Source organism: Chaetodon auriga, chromosome 18, assembly GCF_051107435.1.
Source record: "Chaetodon auriga isolate fChaAug3 chromosome 18, fChaAug3.hap1, whole genome shotgun sequence".
Classification (NCBI taxonomy): Eukaryota; Metazoa; Chordata; class Actinopteri; order Chaetodontiformes; family Chaetodontidae; genus Chaetodon; species Chaetodon auriga.
In genome coordinates this window covers 10,178,227-10,205,617 of record NC_135091.1, presented here as the reverse complement: position 1 = coordinate 10,205,617, position 27,391 = coordinate 10,178,227, and the positions used below count along the sequence as shown (strand labels likewise).

At 42.0% G+C, this 27,391-nt stretch overlaps 3 protein-coding genes and 1 long non-coding RNA gene across 6 annotated transcripts; 1 reads left to right on the top strand and 3 right to left on the bottom strand.

Moving 5' to 3' along the window:
• Window positions 1–9,742: 9,742 nt before the first annotated feature.
• Window positions 9,743–13,211, bottom strand: tmem18 (transmembrane protein 18). The gene is made up of 5 exons (XM_076756248.1): window positions 13,011–13,211; window positions 12,678–12,795; window positions 12,328–12,382; window positions 12,017–12,110; window positions 9,743–11,915 (listed from the first exon to the last, which is right to left on the bottom strand). Exons 1-5 carry the CDS (start codon window positions 13,101–13,103, stop codon window positions 11,817–11,819), a joined length of 459 nt encoding a protein of 152 aa, XP_076612363.1. The 5' UTR covers window positions 13,104–13,211; the 3' UTR covers window positions 9,743–11,816.
• A 61-nt stretch (window positions 13,212–13,272) lies between these two features.
• LOC143336236 (uncharacterized) lies at window positions 13,273–21,294 on the top strand. Its single transcript, XR_013078513.1, has 4 exons — window positions 13,273–14,090; window positions 14,208–14,262; window positions 17,323–17,617; window positions 21,142–21,294. It is a non-coding gene; the product is annotated as an uncharacterized LOC143336236 (long non-coding RNA).
• LOC143336235 (uncharacterized) lies at window positions 14,522–17,553 on the bottom strand. The gene is made up of 2 exons (XM_076756250.1): window positions 17,242–17,553; window positions 14,522–15,493 (listed from the first exon to the last, which is right to left on the bottom strand). The coding sequence occupies exons 1-2, from the start codon at window positions 17,551–17,553 to the stop codon at window positions 15,356–15,358; spliced, it is 450 nt and encodes a 149-aa protein (XP_076612365.1). The 3' UTR covers window positions 14,522–15,355.
• Window positions 17,980–27,301, bottom strand: LOC143336232 (structural maintenance of chromosomes protein 6). 3 transcript variants are annotated; one of them, XM_076756246.1, is made up of 27 exons: window positions 27,214–27,301; window positions 26,687–26,825; window positions 26,360–26,495; window positions 25,607–25,712; window positions 25,260–25,396; window positions 24,718–24,779; window positions 24,516–24,596; window positions 24,291–24,392; window positions 23,933–24,052; window positions 23,699–23,797; window positions 23,348–23,494; window positions 22,950–23,038; window positions 22,676–22,840; window positions 22,364–22,542; window positions 21,839–22,040; window positions 21,609–21,723; window positions 21,289–21,449; window positions 21,010–21,145; window positions 20,636–20,716; window positions 20,354–20,524; window positions 20,110–20,247; window positions 19,853–19,998; window positions 19,601–19,726; window positions 19,379–19,484; window positions 19,008–19,160; window positions 18,723–18,820; window positions 17,980–18,570 (listed from the first exon to the last, which is right to left on the bottom strand). In XM_076756246.1, the coding sequence occupies exons 2-27, from the start codon at window positions 26,804–26,806 to the stop codon at window positions 18,480–18,482; spliced, it is 3,267 nt and encodes a 1,088-aa protein (XP_076612361.1). In that variant the 5' UTR covers window positions 26,807–26,825; window positions 27,214–27,301; the 3' UTR covers window positions 17,980–18,479. The 3 variants fall into 3 exon arrangements, with proteins under 3 accessions (XP_076612361.1, XP_076612359.1, XP_076612360.1); XM_076756244.1 differs by having other exon boundaries at window positions 26,675–26,825; window positions 27,214–27,282; XM_076756245.1 differs by having other exon boundaries at window positions 26,675–26,822; window positions 27,214–27,278.
• Between the last annotated feature and the right edge of the window lie 90 nt (window positions 27,302–27,391).

Below are 27,391 nucleotides of genomic sequence, written 5' to 3'. Positions count from 1 at the left end.
GCTGTTACAATGTCAACACAGACACATCTGTGGATGATGAACCACAGCAGCCTATCTGCCAGCTTTAATGATGGCTGTGACCACTCCAAGCCCTCCATCTGCATCTGCTTCACATTCACAAGTGGATGTTTGCACATTATAGAACACACACGCACACACAGCATTTTAAAGGCTACCTGGTAAAAAGGAAGAAGCACAGATTATTAGATTGACATCTATACTTGATATGACCAGAGGCCAGAGAGTTTGTCTTAAATGTCATCAGAGGTGAACACAGCAGACTGATTCAGAGGGCTGAAGCAATGTGAGAATTTGCTGAGCCTCCTGATGTGACACATGTGGATCCTGGACATGTGATGGAGGTGATGACTCAATGGTTCTAGATGAGTAAGATATAAGACACATTTCTCAGTGATGGAGGAGAAGAACAAAGGCTTTGATTATAATAATTCTGCATTTTAGTAGAAAACCCAACACATTCTGACCCCCCCCAGCTCCACCATTACCATCATCCTCCACACCACCCTCTCTTTCTACATCTTCCATCTTCCTCAGCCAGATGTTATCTTCTACAAAACAGTCAGTCACCCAAAGCGCTTCTTTTCATCTTTCACAGTGCTCAGTATGTTCGTCAGAGCCTGTGTGTTCTTTGGCTTGTGTTATGGATAATTGCAATTCAATGGTGCTTTACTTGAAAAATTGAGAAACAGAGAGAACGACCATTGAAATTTGGAGACCAAATCTTCCCAATCAAACACTGCCTGGTCTCACATAGATGAAGTGAAACATGATCAGGCTTTACAGGTTTGATGGTGGATGATGCATGAACGTGACCTCACTCAAAGGTCGTCAGATGACTGAAAACCAAGTTGGGTGGTTTGCAGCTTCCGGTGAGTTTGAGTTGAAGTGACCCAGTAGATCATGTTTCATATCATGTGATGATAACTGAAGAAAACGTAACTTTGTTAGCACAGACCTCTGGAATATGCACTCAGGTTTACAGTTTATGACGACTCATCACTCTCAGTCGAGCCTTCGTGTTGTCAGTAAAAATGCAGATATGTTGCGCCATGTTTTGCATGTTGTTTGTCGTGAAATTCATCATCACCTTTAGTCTTTTAAGCATTTGAATGTGTGCAAATTAAGGGTTGTTGTTTCCGACTGGCCCACACAGACTTTCTGACTAGTTTGTCCTGGATATGTTGGCTGAAGAAACCAAAGTATACACCCTATCCTGTTCTCTGTTGGTACAGAGGAATACATCTGCAGGCAGATGGTGTGTTCAGGAAACCTGATACTGTTATTATCATGCACACAGGGATATGAATATAGAGGTCTCTCGTGTTTTATGTAAATATCATGTCCCAAATATGATCACAAGGAGGATGAGACCCAGGACCACGATGCTAGTGCACATGTACAGTTAATGCATTCAATGTTTGGCTTCAGTATTGTTATTTCAATATGATGTACTGAATTCCATTTTGCTTGTGTGGGTTGCTGTTTGTATCAAATGTTCTTACTTTACAGAGCTTGCCAAGGAAACAGATCAGCGTGTACATTATCAATAATATAACAACCCTGTCCGTAAGCATCTGTCAGCACCGTGAAGTAACATGCATGTTAAGAAAGGATGGGGCCACAGTGTGCAGGTCTTTGTACAGCCAAGAGAACACACAACCTCAGGTTTTCCTGCATAACTCGCCACCCACAGGGCTACTGAACCCTTCCGCCGGGCCTCACAGTGAATTTCTGCATTAAAGTCTATGTCGCAATATTCTGGGACGTCACCGCCAACCTCTAGCACCACCTCCCCTCCCTCCATGAGGACCTATGAGTCATAGCATGAACACTGAGTAGGCTAGACATTAAATCAAACGAATGTATATTCACTAACGTACAGCACCGCCCATCAAGAATCTGTCTCTTTAGTCAGACATTTGTACGACTTCAAAGCACTTATCTGTCAGCAAGATGTTAAGGAGGAAAGGTGAACTCAGGAGTTTGTAAAGCGATGGATTCGATCTGTCATCTCTTCCTCTCTGACAGCGCTAACTATAGCTCCACAGAGGAAATGAGGCAAAGTTCTTAAATTCATCACAATAATGGGCAATGATTCATGCATTTCAGATAAGCGCACCAAATTGGCATAAGTGACAATGGAGACACTGTCCCTAGAGGGGACACATTGTCCAGACAGACGGATATGTGTGAGAATGGACATTAATAAGCTTATTTCATTCAGCAGATCTTCCATCCATGACTCCATTTTTACACATCCAGCGATTCAGTTTCTCCTTTAGGACTGGGCAGGACTGCATGTAAAGTTGACTGTCTTCAATAGCGAACAGCTGATGACCTCAGATATTTTTGTGTGTTTATCTAAGAGTATTTGTATGCATCCACCCATGGATTTATTAAAGTATGTTGGGAGTCAAACACATTTGGCTGGATCTCTTAGGAAAGACATTCATCTAAACAGCGAGCTGCCTGTTTGATAAACTGCTGCTGAATGCCGTGTTCCTGCTCGATGAACTTCATATCTACACTGACATCTTAAATTCTTCAGATTAAACAATGGCATCTGCTGTCAAAAAGCACATGTTTCGTGTGTGTTACTCTGAATTTCAGCATTTCATTCTTTGGGAAAATGTCCCCGCTCTTCAAATTCCCGTTGTCTCTCCATCTCCATCACCTCAACTCCTCTGGTTCGTCTTTGGCTCTTCAGCACTTCTCTTTGTTGTGGTCTGTTTTTGGCGAGGGATGGCTGGAATTCTGGGTCCATCTGTGGGGCCAAAGCATTTTTCCTCATAGAACATTAAATCATGTCCTCAAATCAAAGACGGGGGAACTCTGGTTGATGAATTTAGTGTAAGGACACGACATGATGATGCATTAGAGTACAGAAACTGTGGGTTTACTTTATTGTTATGCATCATACTACAGGGAAACTTCCTAATAACTTCCAGGAAGTATCCAAAATGTGATTGGTATAAAATATGTAATCTGGTACCAATTACAGGGAAAATAGAGACTGTGTTGAACTGGTATAAGTCCAAATAATTAATTCCAATGAATTGCTATCTTAACTCAGAGAGTCTTTAGTCAGTACACAGAAGGTCAGCAGACCATGCAAAAATGGAAAATGTGTCCACACGCAAGCAAACAATTCAGCATAAAGTTTCCAATAACAAATGAATGATGAATTGCTTTACTTTTCCTACTCACCCATTATTTGGTACCAACGTTCATTGGTCTTTCCAGTAAATCTCTTTCCAATTATTATGAAATCACAGACAGTAATGTAAAGGGTTACTCTGCAAGCTGTCAAATTAACATTCACATGTTTTCTTGGGAGTGTTAAAAGATTCTGTGAACATTGCATAACTAAAACAAAGTGCACACATCTGGCTGAGACAAACAGCACTGTTTTCAAATGCTATTCATCCAGCTCTGTTCATGAGTCGTTAACAGGCCCGCAGGATTGGTGAGACTGCTGATCTCATCCGTAGTTCCCTGCATCAAGGAAAAGTTGCCTCTCTTGGTGATGTAAGAATTTCGTCAAGGACCCTAGAGGAAGAGTTGGCATAGAGTTCCCGATATGATCTGAGGCTTCCCACATTGCCACTGGATATCTGTAACAGAGAGGAACAGTGGCGGTGGGAGTGCCAGTAGGTGCAGCGGATGGTGAGTAAGTCGAGGAGGAACCCTGAAGAGCACGATCAGGTAACGGTCTCGCCGGGAACGTTCAGCTTGCAAATATCATGAGTTTTTCACTTTTCTCCATCTGGGCTCCTGAACTGCAGGAAACGTGTGCTCTTCCAAAACCATCTGGTTTGAGGAGTATTTATTGCATGAAGTGACAGCACAACATCTCTTGAATCTACTATTTGATTTTGAAGACAGAAGACCCATGACATGCCAGGGTACACCCTCAAGCCAGGCCATAATTCTTTTAATGGAGTTCATAAAATCAAACTTCATTGTTTGAAAGAAACTGCAGCTTTTAAGTGAGGCTCATGAAATGCTTTGTTTCCTCCTGTGCTAATTACCCCCTTTCACATGCCTGTCTGTGTTATTTTACAGTTTTTATACTGTTTTCTTATTGTAATTTTATTTTACATCATGTATGGACTCATCGGATAGATTGGATAGATCACAATTGTTAAGAATAAAGCAAACTTTTCTAATTTGCTGATACTATAGAAGGGTTTGTTATGATATTAATTTGAGACCAAAATCTGACTCACAGAAGGGTTTTAAAGACGTAAATCAGCGTAAATTTGTAATCCTTATTGTCATGCTGGAATCAAACCATTCCGGTCTGATGTTTTCAATAGCTCTTCTGAAAGCAGATGATGATGAAAGAAGGTGGTCATCATCTATCTGGACCAGGTCCTGTAGTAATTGATACAGGTTGATCGATGACTCACTGGGTGTGAGTCACCGAGTTCAAGCCCTCTGTGGCTTTCAGTCTGTATCCTGCATGGAGACATACTGGACTTGAAATACATTTAGAAACGTTAAATTAATATATAATTTCTAGTATACGTCATATTAATTGATTTTTATATATATATATGTCATAAATAAAAGTACTGTATATCCCACTGTGATGACCAGTGACTTTATTCTAATCCTCATCAGACAGTACCAGACTTGAGACATGGCCCGTATGCAGAGTATGTCTAACAACATATATCAATGTAATCATGTATATCACAGTGACTCATTCAGAAGCACACACTGAGTGAGTCATCTGTCACTCCGGATCAGTTACTCCACTTTTTCCTCTCTCCTTCTCGTTTCTCTTTATTGCATTACAGAGCATGCCCAGTCACAGTGTGACGCAACCAGCAGGGACACGCTGCTACAGGACACCACCACCAGGTGAAAGTCTGCTGCTTTCAGTGCTCAAAGCTTCAGGGAAACATTTTATTTTAACTCGCTTTGCCCTATTTAGCATTTACAACTGGTATAAAAACACTTGATAAACACTTAAAACAGCCGTAAGCTTCTACAAGGATATTTTAGGTGTTTAGTGAAGTGCAGTGTGTTGTGTTTTTATAAGGCCCTCTCCTGTATTATTACTGTTTTCTTTTGGACATGACAACACCCTCCCCACAATATCCTTAAAGTGATATAGCACAATGAAATTGGTACAAGTCATTTTGGCATTAAAGGTGAGGTGAGTCATTCTGGAGAAAGAGTGCAATGTGATTACATGTTAGCAGATCATATTTACAATCCCTCTGCACGGGCGTGAACGCCACCTGTTGTTGACTGGCCATAGTAGTGTTACGAGGCTCAGTCAGAGCCACTTTGCTTGTTTCCCATGTACAAAGCCAGGGCTGTGCACGTTTTTTTCAGCGTGCACACAGAACGGACAGCTGGCGGACCATGAGGACATTCAGCAAATAACAACAACGTTTCTCCAGGATCCCTCTCCCTACCTTTAATAACCAGCAGTGCACTGCAATAACTGACTTTTTTTTTTTTTTTTTGGCCACTTGGGGGGAGCAGAAACAACTCAACACTGACATATCATCACCTTTTAAGTTGATATGGTGAATAATGTGATAATATCCAGCAGTTACAGAGCAACATTGGCATTCATTTGGAGTGACGTCTCTGGACTCCTGACAAACATAAGCCCATTATTCACTGTCTTCTTGCTCTGGTGTTGGTCTCTACCAGCTCGTGAGGAAGAATATCCGTCTCTGCTAAACGGTCCACCAGTAAATTTGTTGTCAGACATCTAAACAATGAGCTGAACTAACTTTCAAGCTCTGTAAAGCCGAGGGGAGATGCAGATTCGGGTAATAAATCTTCATCACTATGAGCGACCCCACATTAAGAAAAATGCTTTGAGTGATTCTATATTCAAGCTCTGCTGTCATGCAGGAATGTATATTCACAACCAGTCCAAGAAAAATGGTTAAAACTGCTCGTAATTAGCATAACATTGCAATAAACACAAAGTCTTGCCAAAAGTCTTTACCGGTAGATTATACAACCACAGATGTTGAGAACCACAGCAAGAGCCAACATAAACTGTATAGAAATGGTGGAGGGGAACATTGTGACAGATGGCAAAAACACTGTCATGACTTAAGCTCATTTCCTTTTGTGCTCGAGGTATAAACTCGAGGCATCCATGGCAATATCTGGTCTATACAACATGTACTTATTCACATTCTTTCATATGCAGTGAATAATGCATTTCAGGATTAGCTGGCAGTTGTGCTGGCATGCAGCACAATAGATAACATCCATGAGCAGTCAGAGGAGTGAGTTGTGAGGGTGGCTTGCAGGTGTTGGCCTGCAATATAGTTGAAAAACTCCTGAGAATTCCATATAAATCTACATACAGTAGTTTACTGTATACTCTATGTATTGAGTGATGCCTGTTGAATTAAAAAATGATTTGTATATACATTAGATCTGGGCTGCACATCTCACCAACATCTGTTACAACACGCAATCTTACACTGCTGACATTACCTGACTTACATGTGACAGAGTCCTGTATCGACTTAGTGCAACATTATCGGACTCATGTTGGGCAGTTGTATAACCATGACCAGAACTGATGCGGCAGAACGGGAGATATTGTTCTTGTTCCTTGTTAAAACCTGTGATCACTTGGCGCAATCTGTCAGACTTCATAAAACTCCTTCTGGAGCCAGGAAAGGCTTTAAACAGGTTTTCCCACATGGAGTACTTCTCAAGATGTGGAAACAGACTGTGAGGTGTTAAATTGGTGCAGTTCCCCTTAATGACCATGACAAGCAGTGGGTCAGTTATTAGGCAACACACTCAAGCCGTGCAGTCAAACACTGTTGAAACCTACAAAATTTGATTTAGTTGACCACCAAATAAGTCTGAATAAAGCAATGCACTTGACATTTGATGCAGTGTTGCATGCATTAAAAACATTGTTTGATAAGAGTAATATGACATCAAAGGTAATAAGGGGAAATAAAAGCAGAAACTGGCTGTTCAGGGTTGAACTTGTGCCATGTTTTTGAGATATTATGAAAACGCATTGATAATTGTCATATGTTGTACAGATCAGACACTCCTAATATACATTACATCTATATCCCTGCATGCTTCACTCCCTCATATGTAATCTTGGCTGAACAAACCCTGTGCAAACCTCAGCTCATGTGTCATAACGTCCTGACATGATTCATCCTTGTTAAGCATGTCAGTTTCTGGGCAAGAATCTCCAAATGCTTTCTTCGAGTGCTGCTATGACAGTCCTGCTGTCACAGAAATTGATTTCAAATTGGCAAGTTAATGGGTTAGGATTTCCTGATATGTCGAGTCAGTCTTAAACAAGGTTCTGGGAATAATTAACAAGGGTCGGGAGAGGATGGATGATCGTGTGAAGCTGTCCCCCTTTCATCAACCTTTCACAACAGAAATCGTTGTATGTTTGTCCACACATCAGCTGGCCAACTTGGTCATTAAGTGCCCACCTACTTGTTCTCTATCGATGAATCTCGCAGCTTATCCGCCTCGAGGTTCAACAAGTTCAAAGATGCATGTAGTCTTTTGTGATTTTTCATCCTGTTCCCCACCTTTCGGCCTTGACGCCACAGTCATCACCTCAGCTCATCTTTCTAACAGGTGTTTTTTCTTTTATCCAAAGTGTTTTAACCCACAGGAGCGCAGCTGACTGGGTGTTGTGCAACGCACTGCACTGCATGACAAACCGGACAGCAGCTGCCATAACTGTGATCTATGAACTGGTGAATTTGGCTGCAACTTTAACTCCGATCAGATGAGAAAGACGATGCTAGTGTCCACACTGATCTTTTGTTTAACAGAGTAAAATGAACTTCTCAAGCTCGTCTCTGCACTTTTAGCCTTTCTCTCGTCATAACGCGTGTGTGTGTGTGTGTCTGTGTGTGTGCAGAGCAGAGACACCTGCTTGTAATCACCATAGAAAGGTCAGAGTGCAACCTTTGATGCTTCGTCTGTTTGAAGGACTCTTCACCACTATAATTTTTCTTCTCCTCCCTGACCTCATAGATAACGGCTGCAATCCAGTCACTCATGTCTGCGCCTATGGATCCTGACAGATGAATGCAGACAAGGCATATCAACATATATGAGATGCATCTGGGAAAACAAACAAGGAATGATAACTAAAGTAAAATCAAGAAAGCCAAGATAAGACATCCTGCCAGAGATATATTGTAAAAACAATGTCACAATGTGTGTGAGTTGAGCAAAAAGAAGAGATCTTATGGAAAGCAGGACCTGTCTTAAAGCTACATTTTCTTTAAACTTTGGGTGACTGACCTCTGCTTTACTGCCACGTTTCAGTGTAGCTGTCATGGCTGTCAGTAGCAGGGTAGCAGGAACAGAAGAATTAGGACCCAAATGCAGACAACTGAGACAGAGCTGTGTGCGACGTCTTGTGCTCTATTACCTCTGGAGACCAGGAAGGTTCTCATGAAGTCATGGCCCACAGTCAAAGGGGATTCTTTGGTTCTTTATTCTTTTTCCACACTGGTTTAAGTTGACTTATTCCCTCTTGAGTTTACAGTTTGTCCTGCAAATGTGCCCTTGTCTAAAGTGAGCACACCCTGCAAGCACACACACGCAGACATACACATACACAGGCACAGATGAGCATACACACACTCTTGACCCCTGATTTTTGTATGGTGCACATGTTTATTTTGTTTGTTTTCGCTGCCATATTGGTTTTGGAGCAGAGGGAACGGCTTATTGTTCAACTACTAATTGACCTGAACATTTTTTCCCCAGCCGTCTGTTTGACCGGTGGTTTTATTGATCACTAATAGCACTGACTTGAAGATGGTTCATTGCTTCGATGTAGTAAACTACTTTTGCCATGTTGCCGTAGCTTAGCGTGCTACATTTCTCAGGTCATAGCTTCAGTGTATTGAAGCTTCATTGAATGTAGAGTGACTGGTAGCTTGGCTCACTACACTCTATCAAAACTAGTACAATGTCTGGGTCTAAAACAGGACTGAAACTCATCACAAAGATCATTACTGGAGAGATGAACAACGACTTGGCAAACACCTTTTCTAATAGTCGTGAAATGAAGGGGAGATTTGAGATTAGTCTCTAATTATTAACATTTCACGAGTAAAGGCTTAGCCTGTTTCATAAGGGTGTAACCACCGCTGTTTTAAAAGCAGCGTGATTGATACCAGAGCGGAGGGATTTATCGATGATGTCTAGAAGAGCTTTTCCTATTGAACAGGTCTTTTATGAGGTTTCCAGGAATGGGATCCAAAACACATGTGGTTGGTTTGTAGCTGGTGGAAATTTGGGAGAGCGTGTTCGAACAAACTGGAGCTGAGAGAGATGCCTGGTGGTCTGGTGATCAATATGAGAGAGGCAATACTCAGGGAGTTACTGCCTTGTCAGTAATATCATTCATCAGTGAAATAGTTGTTAAAAACCTCACCTGTGCATCTGGAAACTGGTGTGTGGGTTTGTTTGTTTTAGTGCAGATCAGAGTAATAATAACTTTTAGCTTGCTGGAAGGCAGTGATCCGTTCCAGGCCTGGCAGAATACTGCTAATGTTGCGTTGCGCCATTTTCTCTCGAAATTTTCTAAATAATTGAACCACGGGATGAAGATTAGGTGGCCAGGTGCAGAGATCCAGGTCGGGGACACCCTAACTTTTGCAATAAGTGCCATAAGATCTCTAATGACCACAGTGAGTCAAGATCATGGTCAAATTGCTTCAAAGAAAGCACCAGTGAGGCAGATCAACAAGTAGAAGAGAATTTGCTTGGACCAGGAAACACAAGGAATGCACATTAGACCAGTGGAAATCTGGTCTGATGAGTCCTAATTTGACATTTGTGGTTCTAGCTGCTGTGTCTTTGTGAGACGCAGAGAAGGAACGGATGGTATCTGCATGTGTGGTTCTGAACATGAACGACCATGAGGAGGAGGTATGATGGTGTGGGGATGTTTTGCTGGTAACACAACAATCTGCAATGACATGCACCATCTGGTTTGTGCTTTGCGGGGCCATTATTTGTTTTTCAGCAGGACAACGACCCAAAACACACCTCCAGGCTATGCAGAGGCAATCTGAGCAAGAAGGAGAGCGATGGAGTGCTGCATCAGATGACCTGGTCCCCACGATCAACCGACCTGAACCCAGATCATCTTTTTTGCTGACTACACACATCCACATGCTAGCTGTATTCATCTTTACTGTATAAAATAATCAAAAAGAAGACAAAAAACACTGAATGAGAAGGTGTGTCCAAATGTTTGACAGGTATTGTATATGAACAGGTGAGTGACTCCAATTTTAACAGCAATCAGATGAGAAGGATAACAAAAGTGTCCACTCCAATCTTTGAATATATAAACTTCTCAAACTTGTCTGTGTTTGGACATGATTCAAGTGCGTGTGTGAAACACCTGCTTGTGTTCACCACAGCGAGGTCAGAGTCCAAACTTTAATGCTTCATCTCTTTGGAAGACACTTCATCACCATCGTTTTTCTCCTCCTCCCCTCTTAGATAACATCAGATAACGACTGCAATCCAGTCACCGATGTGTACACTGAAGGATCCTGACAGATGGATGTGGGCAAAGCATACCAACATATATCAAACGCATCTGGAAAAACAAATTGAGAGATGTGAATAAAGTAAAACCAACAGTAAGGTTGAAGAGAAGACATCAGGTCTCCACAGAGGAAAAAAAGTTAAAAAGAAAAATGGTGAGTTGAGAAAAAGAACTGATCTGACGGACAGCAGGAAGTGTCTCATGTTATTTAATCCATGCTGCCCTCTAGTGGTGCATCCTCAGTGCAACCACGAACAAAGGCCATTATTGAACTTTTTCCAGTATTAACCTCTACATTTTAAGACAATGACACAATAAGCTGAGCGGCCATACAACATTAAGCCTGAACACTAGTGTTTCTTCTGCCTCCTCTGTGACGGTGTTGCTACTATAATGACACCTACGGTAAAATGCGCTGTTTTTAGAGGAATATGCTTCTGACAGTGGGCTCGAAACCATGACAGAAGCTACAATGTCCCTGCCAGAGTATCTAGTTTTGGGGGAATTAAATCTGGGTGTGAAATCCCAAGAGGAAGGAGCAGTGCTGGGCTGTGACTGCTTTGTCAACCTGTGCCTTCATATCACAGGTGTGAATAATAAAAAAACAATGACAGCAGACTTCCATTTGGTCTTGTGCAGGCTGACTCACCGTCACACTGTAGAAAAGGTCTACAGGGAGATGTAAAGAGTTCAAACTTGCACAAAGAGCTTAGCACAGTAACATGAAACTTTCTTGTGAGGTGGAAAATTTGAAATTACTCAACATCATCATAATTTCTGTCATTACGCTCTCCTGCATGGATTTATTCCTATAGTCGTCCTCTAATGAATAAGAATGATGACACAATGACACTTTATTGTACAAATGTTCTTGGAAACAAACTTCTTTCTTCCTCTGTCCACGGTCCATATTCTGCCCTTCGGCAGTCTTAAATCTGACTGACACACTGCAACATTCCCCAGCCTTGAAATCAGGCTTTAAAACAAACAAACAAAAAAAAAAGTGTAAATGTCCTTTGGTCCTCATGAATCTCTTAGTTTACAACACATTCAGGAGCATCTTTCAACAGCTGTAACCAGAAACAGATGCCCGGCCCTGACCCGACACCGACGAGAAATCCTATTACAGTCACAAGAAGGAATCTGCCGTCCCTCTCCAAAAACTCAGGATTAGCACAGCAGACACACCGGTTCCTAATTCCTCCATTTTTGGACATAACTGAAGGGATCAGTCATTCTTCTCTCTCTTCTCTCTGCGAGCCTTTCGCTTGAGCTGAAGTGTCTTCAGTTCAGTCATGGTGGAAAAGGTCCTGTACACCCACACCATCTGCCAATGTACAAAACACACATTGACACGAGCAGGTGCTGAGTAGAGCTTTTAACGTTTTACTCGATGTGACAAGGATGAGGATGAACAAAGAATCTTACCACAATGATGACTGTATTCAGCAGAAGAGGAATAGAGTAGACCAAAGATATGAACATGCCCTTGGAGTCAAAGTACTGGAAATTAGAAAAAGACCTGAGGAAAAAAAAAAAAAAAAACTTAACGAGATTTTCCTAATTAATGTACAGTACTGGACAAAAGTCTGGACACACCTTCTCATTCAATGTTTTTTCTTTATTTTCATTATTTTCTACATTGTAGATTAATACTGAGGTACTGTACGAGTCCTGTTTTTGAACAACACATTATTTCACATGAACTGACGTAAAACACAGCTGAACAACGGTCTTACCTCCAGTTCATGGCTGCAAGCTCGTTCAAATATTCGGCACTATAAACCAGGCCAACTGTGGACAGAGGTAATGCCGATCATGTCAGAAACTCTCAATCAATCAATTTTAAATTACTCTTGATGTGCATGTGATCAGGATGTTAAAATGCAGGTGTATCACAGGAAACTTTAACAAGTGAAAAATAGAAGTTGAATTAACATTACCACCTACTAACAGCAAGTGTTTTAACATAAGTCAGTCTAGCATCATACACCAAATCTGACATGTATGTAAAGGTGTAATTATACTGGCTGTCAAACAACAGTTTCGTGGAGGCTAATTTTTGTAGTTATCTTTCTTATTCACTTACCCATGAGCAGGAAGTGACATATCTGAGCTCTGTAATACCTGCAGCTGACCACAGTCAGGCCCAAACACACAACATGAAACCCCAACAGTCCGATGAGCCAAGGCTCCGACCACTGCACCTATGAATAGTACATAAAATGATCATTTAAATATTTAAAAAGCACACTTTGAGCAGCTGTTCCTTAAGATGTTACCTGCAACGGAATTTAAGTGCCCGAAATTGGTGGCTATTATGTTAATTAGAAAATAAGTGCTCTATCAGTAGTGATAGCTATCTCACACACTCTCTCACAGCTAGCTAGCCCCTCGAGTCAGGAAATAAAATGTAACTTACAGACATGAGAAACGTCCATATCGATGTAATTCTTAAATTGCTGAACCCGTCAATGGGGATAGAGCTGATATTTTCAGGTTTCTGGTCCGTCATCTTCACAAAAATTTCGTCGATGGTGTCCAATGTAAACAAGTCAAGACTACGAAGAGACTGTTCAGGAAGAGAATCAATGCGACGGAGGGGAAACTTCTGTCGCTGTAGAATGACGTCACACAGACGCCTGATATTCGGGTGTAAAACCGGATGTTGGGTGAGCTCTTCCGGTTACTGCGCTTGCAGGGGACGGAAATGGTCAAGCGTGTCGCGGGCGTTTTTGTACAAATTCGTAAAATGAACAGCCGTATTTGTCGAATAGTCGCCAGACTCAACCAGACTCCAGGCTAATCTGAAAATGGGCCGCGTTGGCTTCATTTTCCAGGTCCAGATATTGCCACTTGATTCAAATACAAATTCATACACTGGCATTAGGGCATGCAATGTGCCGCCTACTCATTAGGAGTGACAAGCATTCACAAGCACACTTACATGCCAGTGGCACAGCTCTCAGGGCGATTTGGGTGCAGTTTCTACACAGCACTGTGGAGATAGGTCTGGCTGTGCAAGACGAGGGGTTCAGGGCAGACATGCAGAAGCTGGGGTTTGAACCACCGCCCCTCTGATTACTGTGACGACTGCTGTACCTCAGCTGTTGCTAATGATACACCAGTAACATGTAGTCTTTGAAAGCTGATGACAATTGAAATATTAAAATTGCAGCTCGATAATTTGTTATCATTCCACCTTTCAAGCACCACAGCCAGTTCAGTAGAGAGCAGAACAGAGGACCCAGCAGGCCATAGCCAGACTCCATATTGTCGCTGAATGAGCAACTAGGTGGATTAAAGAGTACCAAATTTGGGATTCCTCACCTTAGCAGGCTAAGTAAATCAGATATGGTCCTGCAGGGTCTTCTAGATCTTGAATGAGTGAGCGTGCAGCCAGCTCGCTATTCTAACTTCTGGTGCGACCAGTCAGTGACATCAGACGCCTCCTCTCCTCACCAGTCAACAGCAGGAGGTAAAGCCTCCCAAAGAAGTTCAGGTAAGCCCAAAGTTATATTATGTCATTACTTTGTTCCCGTTAAATGCTTCTGTGCTCTTAAAGTCTTTTTATTTTGTGTAACTGAATGTCGACAGCAGTTCTTCTTTTCCTCAACAGCAACAAGTGGTCATATTGCTCTGAGCAACCTCAGGTCATCCTCTTCCTTTACAAGGTAAATAATTCTCTTATTTTCACCTGCATAAGTTTTAGTGTCTCTTACCTGTTCAGCCAGATTATATTTAAAAAAAGAAAAAAAAAGAGCATTTTTTGTGCTTTCCTGATTTCATATTCTAAACATAAAACTGGGTCTATTGTATTTTTTACTATTTGTTTGCTGATGAGTTAAGGCAGACTACATACAGTCAAAGGACCTATCGGCAGAGGAAGCTAATTTACACAGGAACTCTACTAAAGAAAAAAAAAGACGTTTTGGTGCAGTCTGGTAACATTTTATCACATGCCAACTCACAAATATCATGACTTGCAAAACCTTTAAAACTGAACAAACACATGTACAGAAACAAACTACCTTCAAAAGTCACACCATTACATTTCAATCAGAGAATCCTCTTAAACTTCTGTGGTCCAGTTGCTCCACTGTGAGAGGAGAGGGTTGGTCTGGTTTCTCACCACACGTGTCGACATCCTCTCCCCCTTGATTTTACTACTTCACTGACGATCACTTCCTTGTTCAGTCTTTCCTGCCCTGGTTCACCTTATCTGCAGCTACAGTAAATATTCCTCTCATTCCTTTTGCTTGAGGTTCCACATTCCACATTATCCCTCTGCACGCATGCAAAAACCGGCTAGGTGCTCGATCAAAAACATCCTACAAGTGAAAAAAGGCTCATAAGTTTCTCAGTGTCTAAACTGGGGGTTAAGTGCATGAGCAGTAAGTGATTTAGGCTTAAGGAGTACATACATAACAAAAGTAATTTTACAGACTTATTTTATGATCTTTACTGTATATATTTATGCAAATCTGGATCTAGGATTCCAAAATCAACAATAAGATCAACATGTCACAGGAGGAAAAGCACAAGTGTCTGATGTGGAAAAGGCCTATTTCAGAAAGGCTCATTAGCTTTACCGCTCTGTTACCGACAGAACAATAAGCACATTTCAGTTACAGTTTGCGAAACGAATATAAAAATGTGATATCAAATGCACAGACATGAAGGTATTAAAAGTCTTTGGTCAGTGACCATGTGTTTGCTGGTATGTACAGTTTGTGAAGGGGCTGGAGGAGGCACCCGTGGCTCAGCTCAGGTGGTGTTTCTGCCTGGGTGAAAATCAGGCACAAAGGTAGCAGCCACTGTGATCGGAGTAGAGTAGCCCAGGGCAAAATTGTACAAACCGAGCATTAGACACTTCCATGTGGCACGAAGTGCTTTACCAACATTCTGAAAGACAAACACAATGGTAGATTAATGGTTCATTGTGTACATTTTACACTACTGCAAGACAGGTCAACTAATATGGATTGAGTCAAGACAAAACTCCCACACAGCCCAACATTAATCAGATGATAGATCACAAAGCCCCAACAGTGATTTTAACAGAATTAGGTTAAGAAAATATAGGAATTAAGAACTGACAGGGGACATGAAATCAGGCAGAGACCGTTAAAAGAAACCCTGCACATGTGGTGTTTTAGAACAATGGCACCACAGGAGGACAAACAAGACCCACAGTGAGCTCTGTGGACACTATTGTCTCCTGTGCTCTTTGAACAGGAAAGGGCTGACCGGCTGGAGCGGACACAGGAAGTCAGATGTTTGAGGGAGTGGAAACAATCCCACGTTCTCTGTGTAGTCTGTGGAAATAACTTTACTGTGTCAACTATGACACTCATAAAATCAAAGGTACAGATTCTAAGTAGTTTAATAATTAGTTTGACAACTCACCTCCACCTCACTGGCAGCACGTTTTCTCAGATTTATGTAGGCCTTGAAGAACTGATAAGAGTCTTACTGCTCAGTATAAATGAGAGCAGCAGGTCACTGATACAAATGTTGTCTGGGATCAGCTTCCAATCAGTTCAAGCGGTAAAAAGCCACGTGATTCTCTCTGCATTTATTCTGAATGAAAAAGATTGGACGGATGATTTTTAGAGGTAAAGGTGATTTTCATTGTTCTTAGCCAGCTGATTTATGATTAGCTCACCAGTGTCATTTTTTTTTCCAATAATCATCAGTGTATTAGAATAATTTGAATGAGGGCTGATTGATTGATGTCATATTGAAAACATGTGGAGTTCACATTTCAACTCACCCAAACTGAAGCTACAAAAAAAAAGACAAAAGCCAGATCAGCTCAAGCATCCTCGTAAGAGACGAACTTGCCCCTTGTTTATGATTTGTTTACCTGACATCTCATAAACACGAGCAGCTCAGAAGAGTCTGTTAATGTTCAATATTAACAAGCGTGATGTTGTTTGAGGTTATAGTTTGTGAGCCATTTCCTCATCAGTTACACGTGAGCATGGGTCGTAAAGCAGTCTGGTAAACAGGCTGTTGATGTCGACAAAGGAACTCATGTCTCCTCTACAGACTGTGCTGTAAAGTTGAATTGCAAACATTCATCCAGGTATAAAGTGATGGACAGCATGTGGTGACCTCTCCATTTTTCCTCTCTGCTGTGCACTTGAACCAGCAAGCCGGAGAAGCGGCACACATGCAGCTTTAAAGCCTCATCCAACATGAGCTGGTGCTGTTATATTTACAGCATCCCATCATAATTACAAACTTTCCTTTTAACTGGGATTAAAAGTGATTACGTTTGCGTAAGTTTAGCCTGATGACCTCTCAGTGATTTGTATTTTTTATTTATTTATTTGAGTTGTTATCACCTCAGTAGTCACAAACTAAATGGGGACGATTGCGTGGTAACATAGAACACATCGTACCAAAACAGCCCACACACTGTGCAGATGGTTATTTATAGCACGAGGCAGACACGATTTGTGCTGCTGAGTTTATCCGAGACTTTTTGTAGTTATCAACAAACTATAAGAACAATTTGATTAATGCTATAATGAAAACAATTGGTTTACGTTCTAACTACTATTCCAGCACCATAAGAGTACACACGCTGTATATGCAAGTTCATGGAATATTAATATTTTGAGAGAATGTAAAGAGAGACCAACCTTCTTCACTTTTTTGTACTGCTCCTTCTTCCTTTTCTTCTTCTCTTCTTTTGCCTTGACTTGTGCCTCCTCATCTATCAGTGGCTCGTACCTCTCTGGCAGGAAGGCAAAATGGATTTCCCTGCGGCTCTTCTCCGTTTGTCTGCTGTTGTCCACCGCTGGCCGGCGGTCACTGTTTCCCGAGTGATGGAGGCTCTCCTGGTGGTGATCCACGCAGTCCACATGTCGTTCATATTTTGCTACTTGTGAGTTCAGGGTCTCTGCTGCTGAACTTCTGTCAAGCAGCATCGATGGAAGAGATTTGGGCTTCATGTCGTCTGCTTGTTGCAGCTCTCAGGGATGTAATAAGGAGTACCACTTTCCCTCAGGAGGTCAGGTATGTTGTCAACAGATGTTATGTGCATGAGTGGAAGTGCATTCCAGCGGACCGCCTTGTGTGCAGGATTTGGCAGAGAGCCCTTAAAGGTGCAAAATCCTTCCTCCTCACAAGACCGGCCTTAATAAGACTCAGAGTTTCACAGCTGAGGAAAACACCATGACTGTGTGTTCACTGTGTTCTCTCACACTGTGCTAGAAAAGAAAAAGAACTTGAACTATGATTTCCAGACTTGAAGCGGAAAAACTCTACACTACAATCCTGAAACAGATAAATATATAAAAAACAAACAAATTTACATAATAAATAATATGTGGAAACATCAACAGTCCAAACTGATACAAAAGATTTCCACACACATACATTGATGCAGCGTTTTATTATGGAATGGTCAAACAGGATACGTTTAAAAAGAACTGGAAAAAGAATTAAACAAAACATGAAAGGGACTAAATTATCGACTCATTAAAATATACATTGGCGTTGTAACATTTAACACATTGCATTATTTTTTTTACTGAAAATTCAAACATGAATCAAAAGTGACGCCTAGTCCACACATTGATGGCTGTTTACTGACAAAAAAAAAAAACAATCCAGCAGTGTTTATAAAAATAAAAAATAATACATCTCTGTCCATATACAAATACAAAAATACCTAAAGTAGTCAAGAGCATGACAAACCAACAGGCGTGCATATAACCCTAACCATCAAGCCATTGGCCAATCAGAACCCTGTGTTTGTGTGCAAACTAGAAAAAGGCTCCTGGAAAAGAAAACTAAAGAAGGCTACTTTTAAAAAATCCCCGAGTATTCATGGACTGAATGTAACAGGTTCCACCTCGCTTCCTCCCTGGCAACATCACTGTTCTTCGTCTTGACTCTGTGTGTTTTGGCCGCGTTCTGGATCTTTGAGACGGAGGATCGAGATGATGTCGCTCACTGGAAGAGACCTGGAAGAAATAAAAAAAATAGACAAGACGCCATGAAGATGATGTGACCTTTGAGGTGAAGTGGCTTGCGCTCTTTCCAAGGGAAACTTTTCAGAAATCACATCTGGATGGTCTAACTGCTTTGTTATAAACAACGATGTGTGAGTGAATACCTCATGCTCTGTGGAGTGAGGAAAATGAACTGCCTGTAGCGCTGACCAGCAGCCACCTTCAACATCATGTCCATTGATATCCTCCTGTTCACCATGTCCTGATTGGACAAAAGAAAAAGATGTGTGTCATCCTTTGATAAATAAGAGAGACAGTTTCTTAAAGTATGAGCTCAAATCTTCCCCCTCTAATGCAATGAAACTAGAGATCATCTCATTTTGCAATTAAGGAAGCTGCACTCACATCCAGACAAACTTCCAATGTCAATAAAAACTGGCTCCTCTTACCATGTAAACATCGAACTCGTCGAGGCAGCGGAAAGGCGCCTCTGTGATGGCCCAGAGAGAGAGAACAAAGCAAACAGTGGAGAAGGAGCGCTCGCCTCCGGACAGGGAGCGCATGTCACTCAAGTCAGCCTTGTTTCCCTGGCCTGGCTGCACCTACAGCAGAGCGCATGAGAAATCTGGTTTGTACAAGAAATCTTTGCTGTGAGCATTCAGAATTCAAAGTGTTTGCTGCTCTATCGTTTAGTTTGTCTTCTAATAGATTAGAAGCTGCAAAGCCATCTGCTGAGGAGGCTTTGAACTGAACTGAATGTACGTTTTCAGAGGGAAAAGAGGCTAATGTGTCTGACTGATGACTCAAACGTTCTTCTTACTGAGATGGAGAGGGTCTCATTTTTGTGGTCAAAGGTCATACTTCCAGTGTAGCCTCTCTGGGCCAGCATGCTGTCAAAGTAGTATTTACAGCGGGCTGAGAGGAACCTAAGAGAGATGCAGAGGATGGCAATCAAATGGACGGGAAAGGAAGAAGGAAGTGGAAATATAACAACACATAACCAAGCTGAAGAAGTTCACATTCTCTCTATTTTACACTTTACCTCCTGAGATCAGTGTAAACCTGGAGTCTGTGGTTCATAACACTGTCCAGACTTTTGATGAAGCTTTTCAGATTCTTCACTTGCTGTGCCATGTTCTTGTAGGTCTCCAGAGCCTCGTGATACTGCCTGGATGTGGGAAAGGAGGAGGAGGAAGGTTTACATGTTAAAATGAATCAACTGATGTGTGTGGTTGTAGCGACATTTCCTAATAACACTACATGGTGAGGCAATTATTACATTATGATCTGATACCTCACAACCTCCTCGCGGTCCCCCTGCTGTTCCTGCTGGGTAGTGATCTTAACCTTGAGGCGGCTGATCTCACTGTCCAGACTCCTGGCTGTCCGTCGTATCTCCAGACGCTCCGGACAGATTTGGGTGGCCTTGGCCACAGATGCCTGAACAGCAGGATGAAACAAATCATGAATTTCTGGGACTCGGCACTAAGAGCTATATGTGCTGTGTTCCCTGTGCATATAATGACAATATTGTATGTCTATATAGCAAACCTGAAGTTCCTGCTCCTTGCTTTCCAGGGAGGCCTCGAGGGTCTGTATGTCATGGAGATGGGCACTGCGTTTCTCGTCATAGTGTTTCTTGTGATGCTTGCACTTCATCACCTCCTGATCAATCTTACTCAGCTCCTCCTGCAGAAGTACAAAACACAAACACTTCCTGCTCTGTATCCATTGGCACACAGTCGGCCAACACATCGATGCTTCAGCCAATCCGGGGATGGTCTACGCTTCTTACCTTTTTGGAGTCGGCCTCCTCAGCGATCGTGTTGATCTGGTCTTTGTGCTGCTGGTACTCCTGCTCCGCCTTCTCGTAGGACGCCTTGTGCTCAGCCATCTGAGCTTGTGCCTCATTGTACTTGACGCGCTTGGACGAGATCTTAGTGACAATCTCCTTCAGAGCGTCCTCCTGTGGTAGAGTGGCGACAGCAGCATGTCACATGAAGTGTGTGAGTGGAGCTACTGAGATTAAATCCAGAGGGTCTGAGTTTTGTACAGCATTGATGCGTTCTATACAAACCAGGGGCTTGAGGTCCTCTGACTGAGGCTCTTCCACATTCCTCAGGTCCGTCAGCTCCAGCTCCAGCTTTGTGGCATTATCCTAGAGGAAACACACAAACCCCATGGGAACTTTCAGAATCATATCAGAGCAGAACACTAGAAATTTGATTTGGAAATCTATTTTTGATTCAGTGGTTTTATTTTTCAAACTGGAAAGTCACCAGTCTCTTTATTTTACATGCAAACATCTGTTTGAAGTAACTGTTTTTTATATATAATGTCAAAATCTGGCAGAATATTGAAGCAAAGAGAGGATGAGGAATTATCAGTAGATGTTAAAATAAAAAAAAAAGTTAGGGGTCATGATATTCTTGTGAGAGGTAGAAGTGTTACTTTGGCTGTCTTCTGATCTATGTGGGTTCTTCTCAGCAGCCCTTGGTTCTGTTTGATGTCATCATCTAACTTTTTCATCTGCTGCTGGAAGCGATTTGCCTGAGCTTTCTGGTTTTCAATCTCCTTCTGTAGGTGCCTGAGAGAAAAGACAGGAACCGAGTCATTTTCAAATGCCAAGAGACACCAAAAACTCAGCGGGAGGTGCTCCTGGTGACCAAAGGTATACAGAGGAGGCATTCTTCACTGGTTTGACAGGTAAAATTAGTTTTCACTGCACACCTGATCTCCTCCTCAACATCTCCTGAGAGGCAGTTGGCTCTGCTCTGCTCAGCAGCGTAATTGCGGTTACTGAAGATCTGGTCTCCCTCCTTCGAGAAGGCCTGGGTGCAGTTCTGAGGACAGTTTCTGCCCTGCATCACTCTCCGAGCCTCTGTACGATTCTACACAACCATCCATGTGCGCGCACACACACACAAACAATAAAAACACAAAACTCTTGTCAATGCACCACATCTTCACACTTAAATTATGGTGACACTGTGTTTCAAGGAACGTCATTCTATTTCTGTTTCTGGGACTTTTCTTGTGAAGCAACTTACCTTAATGAGTAGAACGCTTTCTATACCCCTTTGATCTATCAGGCAGTTGGCCACTACTGGGTCCTCAATTTCTAGAGCCTGAAGCACAGAGGGGTATTCAGGGTGGTTCACGGCCCTACAAGAGTGAAATCATGTTATCACTTCAGTGCATTGTAACATCAACTTAAGATGACCGATGCTATTCTCTGTGAAGGAGGAAACCTTAAAGACTAATACTTTTTTTTTTTTACCTCCTTCTTGTGTCATGGACATTTGGGAGAAAAGAGCTGGTGATGATGGCAGGTCTGCGGCCAGGTGGGAACACTTTGGCCATGAGGTCCTTCAGCACCTTCTCATCATCATAGTTATCGCACGTGAAGGCCTGCAGCTGCCCTTTAAGGCATACTTCTATAGCCAGGGCCAGCTCTGGGTCCTTCAGGCTAATAAGGTAACCTGGAGAAGGTAATATGAAAAGAGGTTTTTGCCACAGATGTTACTTTTTGGCACAGCTTATGTGAGGACAAAGCAAGAGTGCAATGATAGCGAAAATGACCTTTTTCCTTTTTTTTTTTTAACCCTGGGTTTTCCCTTGCTCAGTTTTCAATGGAAGGAAGAACTTATCTTTTTCCATATCTATTACACTGACAGGCAAAGTGTACTGCAACTCTGGGTGCTTCATAGTGCACATTATGCATGACTCAAACGGCTGAGAAAGGAGTCAAGGACTGGGTTCCATTAACATTTACACTTGTCCACAACAGGGAATCAAGTCTTACCCAGAGGTCCTCGAGGTCTGTGCTTGAACTGGCCCCTTCTGTGAGCTTCCTGGATGGCGTTGAGGAGTGCAGGCATGTGCTCCCCAAAACGGCGCAGGCGATTGGACCGACTGCTCTCAAGAGTTTGCAGGTTCCGTCTGCTGCTGTCCATGGACTTATTGAGTATTTCCTTCTCTCTCCTGAAGACAGAAGGAGGCAGATGTACGTGTTTTTTTAAGAGGGAATAATCTAACATCATTTGTGTCAGGGGGGTTCTTGAGCTGCCCCGAGCATTACTGATTCCCCTTCAGTGCCCTGTTTCTGTTTTCCTACCTCATCTTTCCTTGTTCCTCCTTGGCACGGCTGCAGGCATGCTCATACTGGTCAATCTGCTGGCCCAGAGTGGAGATCTGGTGTCTTAGGTTTTCCAGCTCAGCCTGTATTTGCTCCATACGCTCCATCCTAGCCTGGCTCTCCACTCCTGTTGTCTGACTGATGCTGGAGAGGAAAAGCAAAGGATGAAAGGCACAGTGGAGTCAGCGCAGGATGAAAACACGTTTGAAGCTGAATACAACACAGAAGACATGAAAACAACACAAGGTCAAACCTCAGCTTGAGGTCGTTTATCCTCGAGGACAGCTGAACCTTGTCGTTTTCCAGGTCCCTCAGGTTAGCTTTGCATCTGTGGACAGTGACCTAGCTCGCACACATAATTGAAGAATAGAAACACTGGTTAGTTTCACAACAAGCGTCACAATCATTACAGTAACTCTTAACAACTCTGCCCTGGATGATATCTAAGAAGATGACAAAGCAGGAGTTTACTATACACAGCTTTTTACTCTGGTTGACATCTTCAGTTAAACATTTCTTGAGCTACGTTTATCTGGACCGCATGACACAAAATAAATAGACTTCCAGCCTCCACCAAGTACTCATATGAAAGTGACTGAACTCAATGACAGTACTGCCTTACAACCCGAAATGCATTGTCTGAATACTGACCTCGCTGGACTTGAAAGTGGTGTTTTCCCTCTGGACCTTGGCCTTAAGCTCAGCGCATTTGGACTGGTGGCCCGAGAGTTGCTGCGTGATCCCATCCAACTGTTCCTGGGTCTGCTTTTGCTTCCTCTCAGCTGCCTCCACGTTATTCTACATTATTGCATAAAAACAGATGAGAGTAGGGTTACCATAACTGGTTACACCAAAACACACATTTAATGAGACGTGTTATCCTTAAAAATGAAAAATAATAATAACAGTAATAAAATGAATTTTAAAAAACCCTAGTGTTTCAGGCTTATCACTCTTAATGCTGAGAATCAAATACACTTACACAATACAGTACATACATACCTTCCATTCATCCACCTTCTGATCATACTTCTCTGTAGCACGTCTGTTTGACTCCAGCTTCTCCTTTTTTGGCTCCAACTCCTTCTCCATCTCAGCCACCTACAACATTTAAGTCACACTCAGCAATATAATAAGGGGGTTGGGAATTTGAAAAAGAACATTTACTTAATTTTCCCAGTGTGGGATCAATAAAGTTTTATCGTATCTTAAGAAAAGGGGAAGAAATGATCTCACCAAAGCCCACGCCATTTGCTTCTGCAACTCCTCCAATTTGGTCTGCATTTCGTCTAGTGATGCCAGACTCTTGTAACGGTCCTCTTTCTCCAGGTACTTCCGCTTCAGGTCTTTCAAGCACTGTGAGTCATTATAAACATACTATATAGTCATATGAAACCGAGGAGGCTATGATTTACCACAATGAAGGCTTGCAAGCAGTGCTTAAACCATCCATCTGCTGCAGCCAAAAACTCCAGTAAGGCTGAGCGGAGCTGCAATTTTGGTTTTCTCTGTAGGTTCATCACCATGAGTGTTATTGTAATATATAATCTATAACCACTTTAAATACGAGTATGTCAGGAGAACTGCTTCTTACTTCACTATGTTGTTCAACCTTATCCTCTGTGATAGCTTTGGTGGTTTTAATGTAGACAAAGTCCTCTCTCATCTGCTCCAGCTGGGTAGCTTTCATAAAAAACTGCAAGAGGGAAAAAAAAATGAATAAATCAATGTGTAACCACGAAAATATGTCTCAGTCAAAGTTCACAAAAACAACAGATTAAAGATCCTCATTTAAAAAAATGTATTCATATATAATTACCTTATATTTGTCCCCTTCTCCTTTGGAGTGTAGGAAGTACTTGCTCATCTCTTGAGTGAGCACTGACACGGGATTGTTGACCTTTGGAAAAAAAAAAGAAGTTAATAATGACTTCCTCTCCTCAACACAGTAACACAGGTTCATCATTTTGTTGTATCAAAATTTAAACATTTGTACTGTAAAAGATTTGCATAGAACCCACCTGTACATTAAAACTGTCCAGGATGGACAGGAGTTCTTCCTTTTTGTTTGAGACAAGTTGACCTATAAGAGGAAAAAAAATTCCAAACGCTCAGAGGAATATTCATTTGTGGACTATTATTTCAAAAACATTTCCTTTCACTCTTGCTTTTTAGCTTTTTTGGTCATACAATCACTATCGATCAATCTGCCAATTTGTTTTTGATCAAACAAATAATCCCTTAATCTACAAACCATCAGATTTTGGTGATAGGAATCAAATTGCTTTTTCAGTTTGACCAACAGTTCATAACCTAAAGATATTCACTTTACTACAATATCAAGACATGGAAGTTCTCACATTTAAAATGCAGGAACCATCATCTAAAAGATGAATCCATTCCCAAAATAGCTACCACTTGTGTTACTTGTTGTTTAGAAATGTTTCAAATTGTTAACAGTTAAAATGAATACTTAAATATTATATCGTATTGTCGTACCACAATGATGCAGTCTCTCACTAAAATACTGTAAGAGTAATGCATAACTCATCACAGTCTTTACCTGATTCACTCCTCAGTTTATACGTTCTCAACCCGTCACGCGTTATTCTCACGTCCACAGTGATGACTGAACCATACACCTCAGGTCTGTAAGCATCCCTTCCTTGGTTCCGCAGGGTGATCGATACATCAGCTGAGCTGAGGAGACAGTAACACACATCAAACCTACTGCAAATTTTAATAGAAATTACTTGCATGTGACACATGAGAGTTCTTTAAGGTGCAGAGAGGGGGTGAGGGGAGTCATGTGAAATCCAAGAATTCGGCCTAAACTGACAGGTTCTTAAAGACAACTACAATCTACATCAGAAAGCATGAGAAACAAAAGGAGTGAACATCAAAGTTTACCTTTCTCCTTCCTTCACAAATCCCTTGAGGGATGATCCTCTGTTTGTGGCCTGTGCATTCCCGCCTAAGGCAACTATGAGAGCTGTCAGAATGGCACTCTTTCCACCTGTCACACAAGCAGTTTGAGCACAGAAAAAAAATTCATGAACAAAAGAGCTAAATGGAAGATAAGGCACAGAAAGAACAGAAGGTATTCCAGAAAGAGTTTTGACCTTAAGTAAAAAAAACAGACTTCTTGGCAGATAGTCCAATCACCACTGCAGAATGGTGCAGTTTTGTGGAGGGGAGCCATGGACATTGCTCTTGATATTGTGTGAGGGACTTGTGGGGGCATTATTATTTTCATCCTGCCACGATCTGATCCCCTAATTACAATTTGGCTGCAATAATAATACTTAGGAATACAGTACTATAAAAAGTCACGTTCAGCAATCTGTGACACATGGACAATTCAGTACAAATCCACTTCACATTGATGTCAAAATGTGCACCTGCTCCACAAAATACAAACAGGTTGGCAGGTCTGCAGTGCTCATCTCTATAATCCTGCTACCATGGGTCCGAGATGAACGTAATACCTCCCACATGACAGGTTAAGTTTAGCGTATCAATCCCCACAGCAATGGGTACAGATCCTTGGTAAAACTGGTTTCTGGCTTGGGAAACAAGGATTTATCTACCACTTCAAAAGATCTTAATACTTGATCAGTCCTCCTTTCTGGAATACTTCACTGGTTGAATGGTTATACTCACTTCCATTGTTGCCGACAACAAAGTTTATATTGGGACCAAAAGCGAAGGGGCCGAGGTTAGAGTGGCACATGAAGTTCTTCAGTGTGATGCTCTCCACAATCCCTGCATCACTCACCACCTCACCAGCACCCAGCACCTAAACACAAGTTATTTATGTCACCTCTCCCCAAAACACGCCACATATATGATACAAGTGTTGATATTATTACATTGAAAGTTTCTCAGCAATATAATAAACAATAACAATCTCAGAGAATCCACTAAGGTCCAATAACAGATATAATGTCTTTACAGGATGGTAGTGACAGTACAAACCTGTTTACTCACCAGATAATCTTGCTGGTCGGTACCGTCAATATTTTCATCTGTCACTTCTTCCTCCGTAGTAGTAGGTTTGACCCGTTTGAGGGGCCTGTCACAGACGGAGCTGCTTTCCCTTCGTGGCATCTCTGGCACACCTACCCTGCTAAGTGGTAAACAGCAAACTTGAAGAGAACACACGCCATAGTTCCAACCGCAGAGTCAAGCTGTTTCTCGAACTTTTAACAAGGACTCTGTGGCTAAAACGATTAGCTACCGTCACTTTCGTTGGCTTTGTTAGTTCGCGTCATGTCTTCAGACTATAGACTTCCTGAATATTGGCCGTAGGTGAAACGAAAACAGTGACAACAGTAACATTAACGTTAGCAAATTAGGTTAGCCACATTAAAAAATGTAGCTCAACTGGCTGACGAACGCTACATGCTAAACAGAACGTTAACAACTACTCAGCCAGATGGCAGCTGAGTGTGTGGTAGCTGGTTTTGCGTCGTTACAACAAAATGAAGGACTGACATGATGTTATGACTGCTTACCTAGCTGGCAGCAACGGCACTCAGTGCAACAACTGCTAGGAACGACCACCAGACTATAACAGAACTCGCGCTCACAATTCCCCGGGAGGTCTCGCGTGGATACACGAGATTGTTCACGAGATCGTTCGCCTTTTTTTTTTTTCCTCTTTCTTTTACTGCGGACTTTATCATAACAGCA

Bases quoted from the DNA above. Each gene is read 5' to 3' on its own strand.
- tmem18 (XM_076756248.1), bottom strand. From the start codon at position 13,103: ATGACGGACCAGAAACCTGAAAATATCAGCTCTATCCCCATTGACGGG. The intron at 12,383-12,677 runs GTAAGTGAATAA...CTCTGTCCACAG, and splicing joins ATGTCACTTCCTGCTCATGG to TTGGCCTGGTTTATAGTGCC. The intron at 12,111-12,327 runs GTAAGACCGTTG...TTTTTTCCTCAG, and splicing joins CTTGCAGCCATGAACTGGAG to GTCTTTTTCTAATTTCCAGT.
- LOC143336235 (XM_076756250.1), bottom strand. From the start codon at position 17,553: ATGAAGCCCAAATCTCTTCCATCGATGCTGCTTGACAGAAGTTCAGCA. The intron at 15,494-17,241 runs GTTGGTCTCTCT...TTTGTCTTTCAG, and splicing joins AGTACAAAAAAGTGAAGAAG to AATGTTGGTAAAGCACTTCG.
- LOC143336232 (XM_076756244.1), bottom strand. From the start codon at position 26,806: ATGCCACGAAGGGAAAGCAGCTCCGTCTGTGACAGGCCCCTCAAACGG. The intron at 23,039-23,347 runs GTCAGTATTCAG...TGTGCGAGCTAG, and splicing joins CCACTTTCAAGTCCAGCGAG to GTCACTGTCCACAGATGCAA. The intron at 19,161-19,378 runs GTAAGAAGAACG...GCTCTGCTGTAG, and splicing joins ATGAGACCCTCTCCATCTCA to GTGCAGCCAGGCCAGGGAAA.